Source organism: Lissotriton vulgaris, chromosome 7 (genome assembly GCF_964263255.1).
Source record: "Lissotriton vulgaris chromosome 7, aLisVul1.2, whole genome shotgun sequence".
NCBI classification, from domain to species: Eukaryota; Metazoa; Chordata; class Amphibia; order Caudata; family Salamandridae; genus Lissotriton; species Lissotriton vulgaris.
The window spans coordinates 899,380,823-899,398,675 of NC_141695.1; the positions used below are offsets into that span (position 1 = coordinate 899,380,823).

Genomic DNA, 17,853 nt, shown 5'->3' on the forward strand with positions numbered 1-17,853 from the left:
GCTCTAGTGGCCAAAAGGTCCCAGACTGCACTAGAAAAATATTCCTCAAAATTCTGAACATATGACCTGTACCAGTGTGTTAAAACATTTCATCCGCTGGGAATAGGCCAAGGGAGCTGCCCTTAATAGATGTTCAGGAAAACTCCCTTTTAGGAGCCAGGATTAGAATGAGTTTCCTGTTTGTCAATGCTCTTTAAATCCTCCCTTCCAGTTTTGATTTAAAACCCGAACACTGGGTCTTAAAATCTCCATGTCTTCTACACATCGCCCGTCCTTGTAGGGCGATGTGTAGAAGTGTGTTGAAGAACATTCGTTAAGGGCAGCACCCTTAGCTTTTGTTCAACAAAAGAAGAAAGAAAACAAGAAACAAATAAAAACCAAAAATAAATTAAAATGAGATGAATATCGTTCAAAAATAAAATAACAATAAATATTTAAATGAAAAAAAAGAGGATAAAATCACACAAAAAAGGAATATTTTTCATCAATGGGCCCCAACGAGTACAGACGACTTCGATCCACTGGAAGTACAAATCATCCCAGGATCAAACCAGGACATATTAATAATATATAATATGGAATAGGAAAATTGCATACCCACTGGAGGGTTTAAAATAATAAACTGAAGAAAAATGCATTTGTTCTTGGGGATTGAAATGATGTTTTGAAACTCAGGATGCCCATTTCGATTCAAAAGACTTAAATTAATTTGTTTTTAAATGAGAATGAATTGTGTGAGAACAGAAAAGTACATCATTTCTTATGTATTGTTTCTTTTGGTAAAGTACATTGACATTTGTAAATACACTGTACGTTGATTCAGAAGATCCTATGGCAGACACCCTGGGAGGATTGTGTGTGTGTGTGTGTGTGTGTGTGCGTGTGTGTATATATATATATATATATATATATATATATATATATATATATACACACGCACACGCACACACACAGGACCACGGACATGGTCAAAACGCGTCGTCCTTTTCTACTGTGCTAATAAAGAACATTCCTGCATACGATCAGTGGGCTCGTGGAAGCTCCTCCTCGTTTTCGAGACAAAATTCCAGACATCCAGTTCTCAGGCTGAAGCGGTACAACTTGAAAAGCTTTGAAGCTTTTTCATTTATTTTGCCATTTCCTCAAGCAAGTGCGTTGTGCAGAAAATCATTAGCCTACACGTTTTGGTTGGATGTCTAATAAACTAGCATCCCATCTTTGTACAGCAAACTCTCTATCATGGTGTGAAAGGGAGAACAAAACCTAAAGCAGTTACGAGGTATCCAAGTCCGCATAAGTTGCTCGACATATACAGTATTTTCCTATAAAGCCATGAATTTGTGGACTTTTCCTTATGTTAAAATTAAGCCTCCGCCATGCACAGTTTTCTCATCAATAATTTCACTGCAAATGTTGCAGTGATATTATCAATGATGTCATAGATGTCATGAGTGATGTAATATGTGGGTTAATTAGCATTGCATGGCGAGGGCATGAGTTATAGTTACTTATCTTATAGTTACTTGAGATAACTAGAACTGCTTCATTTCTAGGGTTTTGTGTGTGTAAAATCTGAACCTAACTTTAAGGTCCCTGTTACCTTTGGTTTATCTGTGTATTTCTAAGGTTTATAAAATGTTATTTCCTAACTTTTCTGTAACCTTTGGTATTTCTGTGATTTTTTAAATTTTATTTGCAGACTTTCCTGTAACCTTTGGAGTTTTCAGTAAATTTCTATATTTTTTATTTAATGATATTTCCTAACTATAAGGTCTCTGCAACCTGTGGTTTGAGGAGGCGTGTGAGTGGTTATGTGGGTGTGTAAGTGGGTGTGTGTGGTGGGTGTGTAAGTGCATGTGTGCCTGGCTGTGTGGGTCTGTGAGTGAGTGTGGGGTTGGCTGTTTGTGTGTGTTAGTGGCTGTGTAGGTGGTTTTGTGGGCCTGTGAGTGGCTGTATGGGTGAGTGGCTGTGTAAATGGTTGTGTGGGTGTGTAAGTGGGTGTGAGAGTGTGTGAGTGGGTGTGTGTAAGCTGTGTGGGTCTGGGTGGATGTGTGAGTGGTTTTGAGGGTCTGTGAGTGGCTGTGTGGGTGTATGAGTGGTTGTGTTGGTGTGTAAGGGGGGTGTGTGAGTAGTTTTGAGAGTCTGTGAGTGGCTGTGTGAATAGGTGTGTGGAACTGCGAGCGTATTTTTTTTAATTGGGGGTTTGGATCCGTGGATCCACCCAAATCCATGAGGCTCCATGGAGAATCCACGCCTCCTTGTGCGGTTAAGGAAAAAGGGTTTTGGATCATTTTTTTCTATGATGGGTCTCTCACAAACCGCTCCGTTAATCTCATGGGATCAGGGGACCTCTACTGTGACCCCTTATATCACTTTTATTAATTGTAGTTTGCCCACTTTGTACTAAGTCCCGATGAATAAAAAGGTTGCCATAACTTTCCTCTCGGATTGTGGCCAGACACGTGACATTTCTGATGGCGTGTGGATTTGCAAATCCAAGGACGATTCGCGTCGCTATATATGTGCAGATTTGTTTTTCCCTTAATATTACACTAGTTCACAAAGAGGTCGCTTTCTACACCAAGAGTTACCTTCCTGCCAAATTTGGTGTATTTCTGGTCAGTGGTTCGGCTGTAGCCATGTCTAAAATCTATATGGGAATTAACATGGGGCAAAAGCGTTTTGGGAACCCCCTTTTCTCCGCCCGCTTGGGAAATCACCCTTAAACTTTCAACACAGCAGGTGAACTGAGCGTCGTACTAATTTTGAAAATGTTGTGAAGATTTGTCAAACTGTGACAGCCTAGAACAGCGAAGTGAGTAGAGTCAGTGGGGGACAGTCGGTGCCAGTTATACAAACCAGGGTCTGTGGCCCTCTATTGGGGGCATTTGGGCCCACCCTGACCACATACAGCCTAAGAGGCCTACCCCGCCCCAGTGATGGAGACCCCTCCGCCTCAGGCAAGGATAGGAGGCCCAGTGATGGAGACCCCTCCGCCTCAGGCAAGGATAGGACCCCCGCACAGGCCCCTGGGCCCATGTATCTCAGACTGGATACTCTTCTGCCCCCAGTGGGAGACCCTGAAGACCTGAGGGGGGGGGTGATTCTTTTGGCCGAACAGGCCACCATTCGCGCCCTTAGTGCCGAGAAGATCGCAGGTCTCTATCCAGTGGTGAGGAAAGGTGTTTTGAGCAGGTTACGGTGCCAGGGCATGATGCTCAGGTCTGTGACCGGACAGTCACGAGGCCACTAGGTCTGCAGATGCGTCACCGCCAAAGGACTGCCCTCACCTCACTTCTCCAGCGGTGGGAAGGCCGGGCCAGACGCTAGTCAGCTGCACCCGACGTGTCCAGGCCCCGCGTGCAACGCATGCAATCAGCTGCTTCAGGGAGAGGATGAAGAGGGCAGTCCCACCAAGACCCTGTCTCCTGAGCAGCCCGAGCCGAGAAAAACACTCTCTAAATTACCTGCGTGCCCGCGGCAGTCTCCCGTCCAGCGGTGCACCGCTGCAGGCCTCCACACGACCACCGACCTAACCCTCCCTGGCCACCGGCGCCCCACATCAGCGGCCCCATGTCCAAACACGGCCTGCACCGGTCCCACAAGGCCAGAGAGAGCAACGCTGGGTGCGGCAGATAGGGAAGGATGTCAGGATGACGAAAGTACTTTAGTCATCTTACTAGGGCAAGCACACCCCCATGTGTGGTTATATTTTTTAACTCAACTCAGTTACTCAGCCGTGTTTGTTACATGTATATGTACTAGATAATTACGCGACAAGTCTGGTAACCACTGACAGGATAGCTGGCACTGTTCTTCCACTGGGCTCAGCTGGAACATATGGCGAGCAAGCATTGCAATACAGCTGAGAGTTGTGCCTTCAGGCCTACAAAATGTAAAGAAGGCTCACGGAGTGTAAAGGTATTGTCAGTTCTGACGTTTTCGAGAAGGATGATTTAACCAGCACTTAATGTTGACACCAGATCAAACAGTCTACCTAATCATCTGTTTTATACCTCGTGTTAATATCTCCTTTTTTTCCTGTGGTTTGTTTGCAGCGCCGCTTGGGAGATGCAGCGAAAAAAGCCATCGGGAAGTTAACTACAAGAACAGTCAGGAAGGGAGACAAGGTAAGAACGGGGAGAAGTGTGCCAGCCAAATGTAGCAGTTTGTTCTTTAGCTCCCTTCCATTTGCACTGATCTCACCTGCTGCATCGCCCATTGTTCTCTGCCGACATGTTGGTGTGTTTTTGTGGCAGAGCCCAGCTGTATCTGGCACTTACAACTGTTGTTTACGCACTTTATTCGTTTGATTAATGTATTGAGGACTACTGTATTGCGCCAATGTTGCATTTCATAATCTCTATACACAAAGAAACGAAAAACTGTGTGTATATGTAGGCCCCCTCCCCAGAAAACTGACTTCCATTCACCTAAAGTTTCTCATATGATATGAATAAATATTTTCGAATTACTCCTTTATTGATGGAGGAAGAAGAGATTAGAGTGTGGGTGAGGCAGAATTCACATTTGGTTTTTGGTTGTTTCACATAAAGCAAACCTTGCCCAAGGACATAAAAGCACTTCAGAAAAGACACAAACTACCTTACACGCTTTTTTTCACAGAGGGAGAGGAGATTTGCCAGGATTCCCAGGATGCTGCGCCTAGACCAGAATTCGATGGTTCCCCTTGTTGCATAGTCGGCAGCCATAGCGACTAGATCGCATCGCCTCTTGTGAAAACGGCTCGATTTGGGATCGAGGATCCAAGACGACCTAGAGCCAAGCCATAACCATGAATCTGGCTCAAGGTTTCAGTGTCTGACCCGCCTCTGCTTAGTAGTTGGCAACCGCTGTAATTAAATGATTTCTGCTGTGGGCTCTTAAGAAAATCTGTGAACCTCTGTGCTTAGGTTGTTACTAATTAAGCACTAGTTTTACCTACTAATCCAGTTTACTGAACCAAGTGCCTGTGCCATGGACACCCACAGTAGTGCGATTGCCTGTCCAGGAGTTGATGGAGACTTTATAGCATATAATGTAAACCTGAATACTGACCAGTATCCTATTTCTATCCCAGCACATATATTCCTTGAGCTGACTTGAACAACCAGGGCATTTGAAGCTTTACTGTGTTCACTTTTGTGCAGAATTGGCATTGCTGAGGTGAGGGTAGGGCTCCTGGCTCCTTAGCATAAAGGCCTATAAGCACACTAGTGGTAAAATCTTGCCCTACTGATGAAAGAAGAATGGACGGTATGCAAGGAAGTGGCATTTTTCACCTCGTATCCAGTCTGATCCTAAAGAGTGCATTATAATGCATATTACTATGACCAAGGCATTGATTCACTGGCATGTGTATAATAGCACTAGTAGAACTAGTGGAGAAGTGTGGCTCAATGGTTAGAAGAGGCAGACCATGAAGCAGAGGTCAGACCCGGGACCAGGGTTCAATTCCCGACGCGGCAGGGTCTTGAGCCCAAAATGTCCACGGACTCGATAATTCTCGCTTCGGTGCCTACTCGAATCACGGGTTCACACTCTGCAACTCCGGGCAATAGGTTGCTTAATCTCCACTATGCCCCGCGGCGGGATGCCCGGCTTTCACCTTGAGGGTGCCCAGTACGGGTTATCTCACAGGGAAAAACCAGGACGTGTTCCCAAAGCAAGCGCTTAGAGACCGTTGGTGATAATGCGCTATATAAATTACAATTACTAGTATTATTTATTTATTAACCCACATCATTGCCGGACATTGTAAGCTTATAGGCACACCTCTAAACAAGACGGTAAAGAAACGTGCCAGGAAGTAATGATAAAGCATACACCAAACAACTAAGATGAGAGTTTGAAAGATCAAGTCTACTTGTCCTTTGGTCCGCAAGAACGATTTCAACTTCTGGTAAAAGCGATAGTGATGTGTTGAAGGAAGAGCGTTCCGCTCTTAAATGTTGTCCACCTGCAACATTCGTCCAATAACCGTTGTGTATTTCCTTGTAGAGCAAAGCAGTATTGGATCAGAAGTAGAAGGTACAATTCTTGCAGCTTTGTAACACTGCAGTCTTTTTTTCAGGTAGTCCAGCGCTAGTCCATTTAGTGTTTTCCAAAAGAGGCTTACCGTCAGCAAAATTATCAAGTTCTTTTTTCTAAGTCAACTCAGGAATTCACAGTGGCTTGTTAAATGATCAAAGTTCTAAAGGCCAAACCATTTTTTGGATTGGCAAGTTCTAGTTTACCTGGACTTTGCCCGTATTAACTTAATACATGATTAGGTAAGCCCGGTGCGTAATTTGTGCTAGTGTTTTGCAGTGCCCAGCACCAGCTCTTATTTCTAAACAACAGGTGTGTATTAGAGTTTATGAAGTGGTCTATTTTTTTCAAATAAACATTTTTAATAAAGATAAAAGTAGCAATTCCAGGCCATGCTTACAGTTTGAGGTCACCTGGAAGTCCAAATGTCACACTTGTTTGAGTCTGGTCATTAGTAGGCAATGCTGGCACTGGCATTTGACAGCAGTAGCAGGAACTGTGGTGGGCCAACTGTGGTGTACTCCTGTCAAATACCTAGGGCCCTGGCACTTAGTTTATTACAAATGAAGCTCTGGGAATGTCATTGAATACTATTGTAGCCTGGAGAAAATCAAGATTGGATCATATTGACACAACTTATAACATCAAGCAGTGGAGCCATAGTGGCATGGCCGGTGGTGCAAGATGGGGGATGCCATTCCTTAGTGCTCCCCCACCGACACCTTCCATACTACATAATTAGGGCTCCCGGTTTTATGGTATTTATTTTTTTGCCATTTCCGTCTGTATTTATCCATATTTATTTTTTGCTAATTTTATCTGTGTTTATCCATATTTATTTTGGGTTTTGTGGAAAAATATAGCTGAAATTAGTATATTTCCACATTTATTTAACCGACAAATATGCACTCATACTTGAATGTCTGCCAGGTTCCGGTGCTGGGAGCACCCGCAGAATATAAATCATGGCACTTATATGAAAATATGCACATTTCAGTATCAACCTTGTACATATATACTGCTGTTAAAGTCTCTTTACTAAAATTCCTTTCTTTTTTTAACCCCCTTATCTATCAATCCACATATCTATTGGCCTTGCAGTCATGGCAGACAGTATTTAGAATTACTCAAAAAGCAACCCAATTTTAGTTTTTATCCACGTTTAAAAATAAACAGAGACCGGATTAAGGTGAATGGAGTTAAATCAGCGACTTTTCCCATCCAGCGAGGGACTCAACAGGGTTGTCCCCTGTCCCCCCTGCTCTTTGCATTGTTCTTGAGCCACTGCCATGTCTAATCGACACTGCAGGGGTTCCAAGATGTGGAGGGGCAGGTGAGGGAGGTGATATCCTGCTATACATTGCAAGCTTGGATACAACACTCCCAGTGGTCTTTGAACTAATCACGTAGTATGGTAAGCGAGCTGGATATAACATTAATTGGGGGAATTCCACTATCTACCCCATTGGTGGCCCGGCGGATGTACAGTCTGTACCACTGCATCTTTCGATTGCGGCCGAGGGCTTTAAATATATAGGACTGTTTATCTCTCTAAATGAGGCGGACTGCCTCACACATAATATCCAACATGCCCTACAAGAATTTCGGGCGGACGTGGTCAGATGGCGGCGCCTCCCATTGGCGTTGCTTGGACGGGCCGCTATATACAAAATGATTACCCACCAAAAGCTCCTCTATATTTTTCAGAATACGTTTCACAAGATTCCGAATTCAGTTTTCAGGGCTATAGATGATCAGGTCCACACATTGTTGTGGTATGGAGGCCACTCTCGAGTTGCGCTCCAGACACTGCAGCCCAGCCAATACAACGGGAGAATAGCGCTACCGGACATACAGGCCTACCATAGGGCTGCTCATCTCACTGTGATTAGCGAATGGGGGAAGGCACCCGGAGATCACCCCATGTATGTATTGGAGAGACTCCAATTTCAAAAACATTCACACCTACATTATACATACAGAAGGGGAGGAGTACAGGGCCTACTGCCAGTAACAAGGAGAGTGATACAAGCATGGAAAGAAGCAAAACGCCTAATGAAATGGGATAAACGATTGACTAGGGTCACCCCTTTGTGGGAGGGTGTACACTTACAGGAGATCGCAAAACTGAGGGGATTCGAAGGGTAGGATACTATTGGGATAACTAGCCTGGGGAGTTATTGTTAGACGAGGGAATTTGATGACCTTCTCCCAGCTGCAGGAAGAGTATAACTTGTCAGGCAGGCAATATTAGAAATATATTCAGCTCCAGCATTCATGGGTGACACAGAAACCCGATTTTGCTGATCTCCCCGAATATGCTCCATTAGAAGGCAGGTTGCTTCAGGAGGAGATTTTTTGAAAAGGCGGTTTCGTGGACATATAAGACCGTAATCAACAATATGCCAGATAATCTACTGGTACTGAGAAGTAAGTGGGAGGCTACAATGGGGGTAGTTGAGGACATAGATTGGGAGATGGCCCTAATGCACCCTGGAGAAGTGGCAATAAAACTCAGGCTACGACTGATTCAATTTAAAATACTGCATAGAGTGTACTATGATAGGGCGAGACTCCATGCAATTGGCCGTGCTGAAACGCCCAAGTGCCTACTCTGTAAAATCGAGAGTGGCTCTTACATCCATAGGCTATGGGAGTGCCAAATAATCACTGCCATTGGACGCGGGTGCTACGAGAACTATCTGATGTACTTGGGACACAAATCCCGCTAGACTCTAAATATGTCGTGCTGGGCAAATCTACAGAAGTGGACTTGTCCAGATATAAACTTTTGTTAAGTAACATTGGACTTATAGTAGCAAAACGTGACATAGCTAGGAACTGGGGAAGAGCAGACCCCCAACCATGAAAGATTGGAGGGCTGACATGGATATGTACATGGGACAGAGAGAACAGTTAACCAGGCAAGGGGATGCCCCAAGAAATTTCGGAGGATTTGGTAACCATGTCTGCAATATTATGGGCTAGAACTCGATGACGAGGACACGGAAATTACGCAACTGAGTTCATGGGAGCGGGTGGATGTGGAGTTTGGAGTCTTGGAAAAGTAGGGGAGTCGACCTCGAATCTGGGGAACTGGGTTTGAGTATTGACAATGACGCTGAACATCCTGTGATTCTGGGCAAATCACTTCATCTCCCCGTGCCCAAAAAATGAACGTGGCCTCATGTAATGCAATTGGTGCTATGTAAAGCGCTCTGATGCCCGATCTAGGACAAGTTCGCGCTATATGAAACTCTGTAAAAATATAAAATAAAAAAAATGTGGGAGAGGTGTACTAGTCACCATGAGGGCGCAATCCGGGGGAGCGACCTGGACACAGTGAAGTGTAGTGTTATTAACTCCATGATCTCACCAATTGTAACATGATTGGCTCTATATGCAAATAAACTATGGGGGGCACATCTGTTGCTTTTTGTTTGGTTGTTTTTTCGTTCTTTTGCTATTCCAAACGTAAATAAAAACTATTTAAAAACAATAAAAAAATAAACACAGACAAGAAAATGAATGTTTTCTGTCTGTATTTATCTGTAAAAACAAGTAAAAACGGAAAACAGGGAGCCTTATACAAAATCCTGCCACCAAAAGCACGTCGCAAGCAGCAAAGGCATTCAAAAAAAGTTGTTACTGGATCAATACAACTACAATAGTACACATTAAGAGAGGAAGTCAGAGCCCAACTCAGAGGACTCAGAACAATTAGGCATATGTCGAACATGGCAGCCGTGATAAGCCTGTGATTGTGGTTCCTGCCGCAGTAGTGTGGAAAAAGTAGCGGAGTAGCAGCTGGAAAAGGGAGTGGCACCCCATGCTACAGTGCGGACTGGTCTTAGAGCCCTGGAGAAGGTGCAGAGCGGTGTAAAGCAGAAGAAGGAAGAGGCTGAGGAGCTGGCAGCCACAGGAAGACTGGACTTGGGGCTACACCACTACAGGGCCCCAGAGAGTAAGTTTGGGGCCTTGTAGCAGCTGTGGGGATGCCGGGGATGGGCACTGCGTCCCTTGGAGAGGAGGTGCACAAAGACGTGGGGCCTGTATGGGGACCTCTGCTGCAGCAGGGCGGAGACTCATTGTGGGTGGAGACCCCTCCCAGGCCGAAATCTACCACCCTGGCTGAGAAGCAGCACTAGGACTCAGTTGGTTTTGAAGACACAGTGAGGGGTATGGGCCACACTTCAGCATTCAGACACAGCCCATTAGCACTACAGGAGTAGAATTTTGAGAACTGGACAGCTGATGCCCATGAAGAGCACACATTACTATCTGTAAGACGTTGAAGTACTAAATCGGGGGAGGGGTGGTCAGCGGGCTGATGCAGAGTGGGCTGGGGTACTTGCCTGAATGGCTCGAGGGAAGGACTGCGCAAGGTGTCCACAGAGATCAGGGGCATAACCCCCACACTATGACTTAATAGGAAAGTAAGATCTAGACACATGTACATGTAACACCCCCAAAATAAGAACAACGCCCAGGTCTCCCAGGTGCGAGATGTATATGGCCGTAGCAGAAACATTGGCTGCAGTGTATCCTGGTGACAGAGTATTAGTGGGATATAGAAAGATCGTTTCTGCCATGCACCTGCAGATTGTGTGGAAGAGCTTCGGCCTTTGCACCTAGTGTCTTTGGGCCCTTTGCGTGAACTCACTCCACCCCCTGCCCCCCTCCCCACTCCTTCCCCTGAATACCACATGCTCGGTGAGGAGAGACTGAGTAGGACACCACAGGAGTAGCCTAGACTTCCCACAAATTTACTTGACTGCTCATGGCCCCCGAGAGATGGGGAAAGGCTAGTCAGGTGAATATATCATTTGTGGGTGCCAACAAAGCTGTCACCTCTGGGAGATAAGAGGCAGTGAGCAGTCCCTCTTCCCTGATAGAAAACAATGGTCCTAGTCTAATTGCCTTAGAAAGGTATTCATTAAGTGAAAATCTATGAACATGATCCACATAGAACTTAAGTTACATCATAAGTGTACCCCAGCAGTTTCTCATTTTCAATTCAGTATGTCCTCAAAAAGACCACAAGTACCATAAATAACTACAATAGTGACTGTTTATTCTCACAGTTATTATAACAGAACACAGTAGGGAACGTTTCAAAACAGAAAAGAGGGTTGCTCCAAGGGGAAGTGTGGAAAAAGGATTGTGCTCGTAAGAATAGAACAGATGTATAGGGAGGGAAATCAGAGAGTAGTTAAAACAATCAATTACACATAGTAATGTCGTTAGTAAACTGGTCGTGGTTTACAGTAGCACCAGTTTTACAATGGGGCCTGTCTCTCATGGATTCAAAATACTTTTCTGGTTCTTGATGTTGTACAGAGTATAATCCTCTGTAAAGGGGTAGGGATGGGGTGAAGGCCCACTAGGGGAAAGTGTTGACGTTTCGGCCTTGGCGCATAGAGGGGGGTTTGTATCCTCTGCAGGGGGGTCTTCCTCAGGACGGCGAGATGGGGGGAACAACCTGTATCAAGGCAAAGTCAGGTTACAGCCCCTCAGGTGGTGGTCCGCATAATTGTAGGGGTGATTTAGAATAGGTATTGAAATACAATTATTTTGTCATGGTCTTCTTCCCTGATAGTCACAATAATGTCCATGGACAAGCCCCTTCCTAAACAAGGTAAGTTGTACAGTTTTGACAAGGTCTTCCCTCAGACTGGAAGTGCATAGCCCACTGATGAGGTGGGGCACAGAGATCCTAATAAAGGGTGCCCGTTCTAGTATGAACGTTATCCTGCAAGCCATCCAGTTCTCCTGGCTAGCACTCAAAACCAAAATTGACATGGTCGGGGCTGACATGGCGCTTCTGAGATGGGGTTGTTGTGTCACAGAAGCAGAAACCTGTATTGTGGCTCTGGAAGACTCAAAGAACTCCCCTGGACGTCGAAAGTTAAAAAACTCCTTAGGGGGGATGGTAGTGAGGGTGGAGGATGCTGAGGGCCCCTCAAGGTGTAGCAATGTTTGCATTGTGGAAGTCCGGGCGGGTCTGGAGAGCGCATACCCAGAGCACTTATTGGAGACCTGGATATGAGTTTTATGCAAGCAGACTATATTTTGTCCTCTTTCTTGATCGAGTGAGCCCACTGAACACTCGCACATTCCCCCGGATCCCATTGCAGGCCTATAATCACCTGTTTCCGGAACTATAGGGACAGATCTTATTCTGCAGACAGTAAAAAGCCTGGCCAAAGCAATGCATGATCACATATAGTATTTATCGTCCCATACTGTACTAGGCTATTACAGAAACAGAGGAACTCCTATAAGCTCCTGAAACAAAATCATAGACAAAAACACCATCTGGCGTCTTAATGCTTGGTGACTAAAGGATAAAGTGTTCATTGACTTCCTCAGTGACCTGATTGAAGATTGTTTTAAGATAACCACACTCTGTGTCATCACCAGTTATCTTATGGGAGGTCTTTAAGGCGGTGATCCTAGAAAGGGAATTTTCCCACATCCAGGGAAAGAAACCGAGAGAAAGCAAGCTATTGATGAACTTCCAAAGCCTGACACTTGAATCGAGTTCTCCAAGCAAGCACAAGAGAAGCAGCGCAGGCAGCTTGAACAGCTCCTCCTAGTGCTGAAGCAGAAACTTATGGATGCAGCCAAGATGGCTTAGACATTGTCCCAAAGTAAAATTTACGAGGTAGCAATAAGGCAGGCAAGTTCTTATACTAGCTAGCCAAGGGGACACTGAAGTTAGAAATATTTTCTTGAACCATAATGCGGAAGGGCAAAGGATCAATGACTTGGGGGCGATCGCTGCAATATTTGCTAACTACTATCAGGAGTTATTTCATGAATGATCCCTCAAACCCCCCACTCTCACCCCAGCCATTAATTGAAACTGCCCCAGCCCATTATGAATGACTTAATTGCACGGTTGATCTGTTGTGTGATGACCTAGACTCTCTGCTCTCACTAGAGTAAAGTCAGTTGACCAGATCATAGGCACCCTTAGGCAATACACCCACACCCAGTAGCATCCCATTAGAACTTTAGTAAACGTAGCACCTATTAAACCTCTTTGAAGAGATTCGGCAGTCCACTTCCCTCCCATAAGACCTCTGTAGCATGACTATAACCATCATTCGAAAATCCAGCAAACCCAGAAAAGGTGAAGGAGTATGCTTCACATTTGCCCATATCTTTACTTCATGAGAAATTCAAATTCCTAGCCAAAATTCTGGGCTGTTGTCTAGCAAGGGTTATACATTGATGCTTGTAGACAAGAATGGCTTTATGCCGGATGGGAGCACAAAGCACTGTTTACGCCGTGTTCCGGTAGCAATGGCTACAGCAGATGACTTATGTTGTGCTTCTGCATTGCTTTTAGCAGATTATGAGAAACCTCAAAGCCCTTCTTTAGCTTTTTTTACACATGTGCTCAAGAAAATTAATATTGGTCCTCAATTCCTCGCCTAGGTCGTGACCTTTTCCGATTCCATTATGGTGCATGTTAGAGTAAATGTTGTGTTATTGTCCCCATTAAATGAAGAACCCGTCGGGATTGCCTCCCTCTTTTCTCTCCTTTTTGCCCTTGCCATCAAACCCCTTTCCGAATGGAGTATGAGGAATGTGCAGATTAAGGGATTTTTCTGTCCAAAAAATAAATGGAGGACAAAGTGTTTTATACGTAGATAATATCTTGCTTTATGTTCAGCACCTACAGAGCTCTCTACAGCGACAGATGCTAAAAGTAAACATAGATGCCTTGAGCTGACCGTATGTAGGAGAAAATTCACTTATGTACAGCTACATGGCACCTTGCTGCTGCAACCCATCCATACTCTCCTTCAAATAGCTGAATACCATTTGTAATACCTAGGCATGACCGTAACCTGAACTCAACAGAGGGCCTGGGATTTTAATATTGCATCCATGTTGTGATGCACCAATAAAGATCTGGAAGCATGGTTTTCATTATCCATTTTCATGATGGGTATGGACGAACTTTTTGAAATTATCACACCTCCTGCTTCCTATTTGCGCTACAGAACTAACCATTTATGTTTCCATCTGCCACCTCAAATCTGCAGTCATTGGTCACAAAGTAGATGTAGGAAGGCAAACTTCCTAGACTGCAGTACTTCAAATGTGCCATGTTTACATACAAAGGAGAGCTATTAGTCCCTGATCTCAGGCTTTACTACTGCACAGCTGCTTCTAAATTGGGAATGGCTGTTTGAGAACGGACCGGATTCTTCCCTACGGCTGGAGTTGGACACCCTTGAGAAACTAGGAACACTACATTTTCTGTATGGTGGACGGTACTCTCTCCCACAAATTATGAGACTCCCAATCTTGTGATGGCCAGAGGTCCTAGATGTATATCAAATGGTTAGATATGCTCACAAACCAGACCACAATATGGCCTGAACAAGGCTGGTGCAAGTGGTACAGCTGCCTGGATTCAGATAATGGGACCTTATTGAAATTTCGCACTTTGGAAATGTGTGGGAACATGACCATAGTAAAACATTTGAATAAGTATTAGAGATTTTGACTTGCATAAGTCCCAGTTTTGCTGATACCTGCTGCTCCACCATGCCCTTGTTGCACACAAGGGCAATTTAGGGGCTTTCCGAGATAACCCGGTCAAACTGTAGGGTTTTTTTGGTGTTTTTTTGTGTGCGTTTTGGCCGGTGCTGCACAGCATCTGTAAAAATATTTTTTCCACAACCTCTCCAAAAGGCATTGGCAAATCCAGTAGGTCCAAAGGCATAACCTATTGGCAAATACAATGCTAGTTCTGATAGATTTACAATAGTGTTGGAGAAGCTGTCATCATGTTCCTATATTCCACATCCCACCTATAAGATATTATCCTGGAAATAATGCATTGTAGTAATACTCCTAAAATGGTGATGCTTTCCACTAAGTAGGACTTTTAAAATAGACCTAATGGCATTCTACAGAAACAGTTACTTTGAGTATGATGACAGGGTTGTAACTCTTGGATTTGGATGCCGTTTGGTCTGATAGTACACTGACAACAGATCCAGATTAGTCATGCATCATCCATTTAGAGGTTTTCCTGGAGGAGGTTTTTCCAGGCTCTCCTGGTAGCAGAGTGTGGTGTGCAGCAAATTTGAGAAGAGGACCTATGTTGTGACAGAGAGGGATGAGATGTAAGAGAAGTGCGAAGGCCACTGTTTACACCTCTCCCAAAAACAGGAAGAATATCTATGCCCATTTCTTTTATTTTTAAACACTGTTTTAAACTCAAAGAGGAAATCAACTCAGAATGGAACTGAACAATGGACTCGCGTGCAGCCTGGTCATCATTAACATGCAACTTTAATTCAACTAAGGCAATATCCTAAGAGGTAATAAGCATAAAATCATATACATTAACAAATATGTTTAAAACAGCCTGACGATTTAAAAAGGTATTAGATGTGGGAAACAATTTGAAAAATGTTAAAATAAGTGAGTGGGCACCAGAAATCAGAATTCCTGGGATGTGGCCAGATGACCATTTCTTGATCCCAACTCAATTTATTTGAGAAAACTACCTCATTCAGGTTCAGTTTGGAGTTGTCCCCAATTCTATTAACAGCAGCACCAGTTACACCCACCACCAATATTCCCTTTACCGTCTCTCAGTGAATTCATTCAGTAAAGTGACAATACATCGTTACTTGCAATAGCTCCTATCTGAGCAATACTATCTTGAACAGACATGGGAGACACAGGCACCTTTTGCATAGAGGTCCGCCTATTCCCCAAAATAATAGGTCTGTGTCGTTGAGCAAACCTTATTTTTCTCTCCAGTGTTTTCTTTATTCTACTTACTTTAAGACATTTTTGACAGCTAGAAGCTTCAGATATAAATGTATTTTTAGAGGAGTCAGACCTTTTATCAGACTTTTCACTACCAACCTGTTCAATATACATAATCAATTTCAATATTTGATTTGACCTATTTTTTGTCCCTTCTCCAAGAGGGGCAGCTACTTCTGGATTTAGGCTCCCCCTCATCCCGACCCTAGAACTGCTGACAGGGGATGAGAGGAGGTTACAATCGGAATTATCATGTTGACTAGAGTGGTTGGGAGAACGGGTTTCTTCGCTCTAAAATTGATGACTATGTCATTAAAAGTAGATATGAGTAAAGTGAGTCTTCCAGAGATCACATTAATCAGAAGCCTCATATTTTAATTTTGCCTTCAGAGTTATACACTCAACATTTATTAATTGATGTCATTTATATCAACAGAAAGTGGCAAACCAGTAGACCTTGCCCTCACAGGTCTATTCACATTTGAAGATTTCAAGAAAAAGATATCCACCAATTAATTTTCTCCCAAAAATTCCATTTGCGGAGAAGAGGAAGGTTTTTAATATACCGGAAGTTACCTAACTGTAGAATCAAACGTGTGTACACACTTAAATACACTGCAGGAACACGTAGTGACTGCTGATGAAAATTCGTTGTTATGGATTTTGTGCCTATTGCTTATGGATTAGATACGTTTTTGGAGGGATTAATGTCTCTTCTTGTTTGGGAACTTGGACTATCCAAGATTTAACTTTTGCCCTAAAGAAGTCCTGTGAGGTTGGGACAAAACGCGTTGGCTGTGCTTTGGATGTATCTGGTTTTTTGTATAATGATATGAAGACATACAAATAAAAAGAAGAAATAACCAGGCTACTAAGAGTTTCTGTCTTCATGAAAAAAAGTGGCTGTGTTGTCTCATGCGTAAAATAAACTTTTATTAGGAATGCAGGATATGTGCTCTATGCCTTAATTGTGTGGGACTCTTTGATGTGAGCAATTAACACCTATGATCACTGTGCTCCTCTACCCTTGTGATTATGCACTATTTTGTACTTTATTAGCTTGCTGTACTTTTGGACTATGTAAAGAGGTAAAAGTATTCTCTTTCTTTTACGTACAGTTGTGGTGGCTTTATGTGTTCATTAAAATGTTCTCATTATTCCAGGCGGCATTTTTTTTCAATACCAAAGCTCCCTGCATGTATTTTCCATTACTTCTGTCACTTGCCAGTCTTCAGTGCCAGTACCCACCTTGCCTAATCCTTCCAGCAAAAGGCAATTTTTTATTCAAAAATATAAGCTAACCAAGAGGTGCCAGTTCTAACACATATCATTGTCACTTCCCTTCTACTCTGGACATTCTGTGGGACCAAGGCTAGGGTCATAAATGCTGTAGTGATGCCTCATACTTTTCTTGAAGCGCCTGGAGCATCTAGGTAGTATTGGAGTCAATTGATAAATACCATTGAAATGCACTTGGTTGCTGTTGATGGAACGCAGTATAGCACTGAAAGAAAACAAGCACTACTCTACAATTGTTTGGAAGCGGAGAGCAGGTACATGTTCAACAATTTCACACCAGTGGAGAAACCAGAACGTGAGGATGAGGGAATGTTTGTATTGAGGCAGGCAGAAGGATGAGAGAATATTTTGACATCATGAAAAGGCACAACTTTTATCACTAGTGTTAAGCACTGGGCGACTCGGTTGAAGCTTATGAAATGACCTTGCCCTTGTTAACATCACTATATACATTCAGAGACACTCTAAACAAGATATGTGATCAAATAGTGATGAGAATTTCATGTGCTAAAGCACAGAAGAGGTGGCTGTGCCTCAAGGTTCCAAGGTGGGAATAAGTCATTAGAAAATTAGTATGGAGCATTCAGCTAAGGGAATAATGCTGCTAAGAAGCCCATGCCTGCAAGTCAGCAAAGTTAATTTTGTAAGAACCAAGAATAAAAGCACCAGGGCTTAGAGTCAAGTTAGCACTGAATAAAGTTCAAAACGAAGAACCCA

General features: G+C 43.6%; 1 protein-coding gene across 8 annotated transcripts in view; it reads left to right on the forward strand.

Annotated features, from left to right (window-relative positions):
* RNF130 (ring finger protein 130) overlaps positions 1–17,853 on the forward strand; it is an 839,118-nt gene that overhangs the window by 447,191 nt on the left and 374,074 nt on the right. For all 8 annotated transcript variants that reach the window (XR_015297545.1, XR_015297544.1, XM_086931329.1 and 5 more), the window contains exon 4: positions 4,059–4,130. Coding sequence is in view for 6 of the 8 variants with exons in the window: in XM_086931329.1 (XP_086787455.1) it covers positions 4,059–4,130 (72 nt within the window). In the remaining 2 variants the exon portion in view is untranslated. The remainder of the gene's footprint in view (positions 1–4,058; positions 4,131–17,853) is intronic.